Consider the following 3,331-nt stretch of genomic DNA (forward strand, 5'->3'; position numbering starts at 1 on the left):
TAAAATCAGGCCCTTGGGAAGCTGGCCCATGGCCCCCGGCCCAGACAAGGGCTTCTAACCGCTCCATGAATGCGCCTAATGCACCGCAACCAAGCCCGGCGCCGGACACATCCAACACCCCCCCTGCCTGCCCCCGGGGAAAGCCCTGCCGATGTCCTGCCAGGCGCGCGGTAAATCCTCTCGGAAGAAGAGACGGTCAACCACGGATGCTAAGGGGACCCCCGTGTGACCTGGGGCTGGATGGGGTCCGGGGAGAGAGGCAGCGCCTTCCCCTTGGATGGGGACGATGGCGCACGGGAGAGGAAAGGAAGAGCTGTCCCGCCCTGGTGCAGCCAGTGGGGCTCAGGACCACAGCAGGCAAGGGGCAGGGAGGATCCGGGGCAGGGAAGAGCTGGCCCAGGGCAGGTTTCCAAGCGGAGGCAGGATACGGACCGGGCTGGGACGGGCACTGCTGCATTCCCACCCCAAGGTCCTCCTGGCTGACCCTCCATCCTCCACCCCGAGGGTGTAATCGGCCCCCTGCTCACCTCCTTCGCTTCCAGCCAGGCCTGTGGCCTGCCTGACCCATGCCGCTCCCCAGCCCTGGCTCCCGGCCTCAGCAGCCGGCACACCTCGGATCAAACCCCCCAGGGAACATCAACCCCAGAAACCGGGGTCCTGGCCCCAAGTGTGGCATCGGCCTGACCCTGGGCGCAGGGGAAAGACCCTCCAGCCAGGACCCTGCAGCTGGGCTGCAGCTGCCAGAGGAAACAGCCTTCTCCACTGTCTCCTTTGGGGTCCCCAGACCCGCTTCGGTTCAAGCCCTGGCGCGGGCAGAGCTGGCGGCAACCGCGTGGCCGCGACACCCGTGGTGGCAAGCGGCTCCTCGCACACGCGCAGCAAAGGAAGGAGAGAAGGAAACCAAAGAGGGTGGGAGGAAAAAGCCAAGGAAAGCTGGGGGGGAGACATCCCACCGGGCATCAAGGGGCTCCCCCAGGGCCAGCACATGGGGGTCTCCCATGCCAGAGCCACCGCCACGGGGCCACGACCCCCTTCCCCGGCATGCATGCAACAGCGGGGAAGCGCGCGGCATGCGTGGAGAGGCACAAACCGGAGAAGGAGAAAGACCGCTGCCGGCGGAGAGCGGGCCGGGGGGCCGCCGCGCCCTGCCGCAGGCCCTGCAGCTTGGCGTTGTACTCTGGCAGGACGCCCGGGGCCGGGCGGACGGGGCGCGGGGGGAGGCGGGGGGCGGAAGAGCAGGAAGAGGTCAGCCAGGGAGGAGACACCGTCCGTCCGGCAGAGAGAGAGGGGGACAGACAGACGCACGGACACAACACGCAACGGAGAGAGAGGGAGAAAACACAAGAGACACCGTTAGTCCGGACCCTGCGGCACCGGTGGGGGCAGCTGCGGGCACGGGGAGGGTCCGGGCAATCGGTCGCACCAGCTATTTACCCCGAGGTAAAATGGAGGGGGCGTTGGTGCTGTGCCCACGCCCAGCCTGGGGCTTCTGCTTGCCCCAGGGTAAGAGTGGGCACGTAAAAGTGTGCACATGGGCACCCCCAGCTTACATCAGGCACGTGGGCACGCCAGTGGAGCAGCCTCTTCTTGCCCCGGGGTAAAAAGGGGCACATGGGCATTTCAATGGGGCAGCCTCTTCTTGCCCCAGAGTAAGAGCAGGCACACTGGCACCCCCCACGGAGCAGCCTCTGCTTCCCCCGGGGTAAAAGGCTGGCGTGTCCATGCCCACCACGCCCAGATGCCCGCCCTGGACATTTATTCTCCTTCGCTGGCCAGAAGGAGAATAAAGACACCCCCATCCTCCTTGCACCAGCCGGGGGAGCAGGATGCCCAAGTAAGCCTGTGCCAGCCCAGGGCCCTGCTGCCCTGCACCGGTCCTGGCCCAAAGGGCTTCCCGCCAGGCTGCCCCTGCCCCGAACAGAGCGAGCCCCGGGGCGTCCCCAAGCTGCCGGCACAGGTGCAAGGGCACAGCGGAGCCGAGAGCCAGGCACCGGCCCCCGCCCCCCCTTGCAGCCGGAGCAGAGGAAATCAGAGGTGTCACGTTCCCAGCGGGAGGAGGCGTGAAATTCCACCCGCCTTCCCCGGGAGACACAAACAGGCCATTTATAGCCACCCGGGTTGTAAATAACACCCCCCCCCAGCCCATCTGTGCCCTCCTGGCCGCACGTTCGGCTCACCCGGCGTCCGGGACTCCGTGTTCTCCCGTGACGCAGCCGTGCCCGGACCCCGGCGCCACAGAGACGGGCCCTTTGCAAGACACTGGCCCCAAAACCTCTGCGCCGGAGCGACCTGTCCCCGGCCTGTTCTCCAAGGCGGGTGGCAAAGGCCGCGTCCTTGCACCCGAGGCCCTGGCCGAAGCTTGCCATATAGCACGCCAGGGACCAGCATCTTCCCCCTCCCTGCTCTATGCCACCGCATAGTATAGAAATACTTCCTGACCCCACTTCTGCCTTGCAGCCCCGAGCCGAGTCAAGAACAGGTCTGCCCTCATGCTGCTCGAGGCATCTCAAGCTGGCAGCCCTGGAGAATGGGCCTCGTCTCGGAAACCAGGTTTGTAGTCTCAGCCCTGACACAGCCTCCCCGAGTGGCCCCGGGCATGTCCCTTATCCCCGTCTGCCCACGGGCACCTCTCACCTGCCACCCTGTGCGCGACCAGCCCTTCCAAGTTCAAGGGCTCATCCTCCGCGGGTCTCGTCGGCTCCTTGTAGCTCTCAGCTTGCGAGGCCGAGGTGGCCACAGGCGGCGGGGACCCCTCAGAGCCAGAAGAGACCGGGGGGCTTCCGGGCGCGTGGCTGTGGCTCCGTTCGTCCGGTGCCGGCTGGTAGACGTACGGCAAGTAGGCATCACGGTAATCCAGCCAGCCGGGCTCAGGCTCCCCGGCACCACGGCCTGGCACGTAGATGTGGCTGGGCCGCGGCTGCGTCACCTGAGGGCCACGGAGAGCGGCCACGGGCTGAGCCGACAGCGAGGAGGCCACGGGGCTGGGCCGCTCCTCCCGAGGGGCGCCAGGGGCACTGTGGGACTTGCGCAGGCCGGCGCTGGCCGGGTCCAGGTCCAGCATGAGCATGTTGAGGGCCTCGATGGACTGCTCGATCTCCCGCTGCGAGGCCGCGCGCGGGAACTCGGGGAGGCCGTGGCCCGGGGACGGCGCGGCCCGCGAGGGGCTGGGCTGCGGGCTGGCACTGGACGCGCTGGGGCTGTGGCTCTCCGGGAAGCCGTCTTGCTGGCGAGAGGGCGGCCGGCTGCCGCCTTGCTGCTGCCAGGAGCTGAGCCCTCGCTGCACGGCCTCGCGGCTGCTGGTGCTGCGGGCCGGCGCCGGGGGCAGCCGGAC

The 3,331-nt window shown here is 68.1% G+C and overlaps 1 protein-coding gene across 1 annotated transcript in view; it reads right to left on the bottom strand.

The window, feature by feature from the left end:
* The window catches only part of TNS1 (tensin 1), a 57,933-nt gene that overhangs the window by 32,139 nt on the left and 22,463 nt on the right, over window positions 1-3,331 (bottom strand). Inside the window, exon 16 of the mRNA XM_019522814.1 lies at window positions 2,635-3,331. Within this exon, the coding sequence (XP_019378359.1) occupies window positions 2,635-3,331 (697 nt within the window). The remainder of the gene's footprint in view (window positions 1-2,634) is intronic.

This window comes from Gavialis gangeticus, unplaced genomic scaffold, assembly GCF_001723915.1.
Source record: "Gavialis gangeticus isolate Ggan-Ray unplaced genomic scaffold, GavGan_comp1, whole genome shotgun sequence".
Taxonomy (NCBI): Eukaryota; Metazoa; Chordata; order Crocodylia; family Gavialidae; genus Gavialis; species Gavialis gangeticus.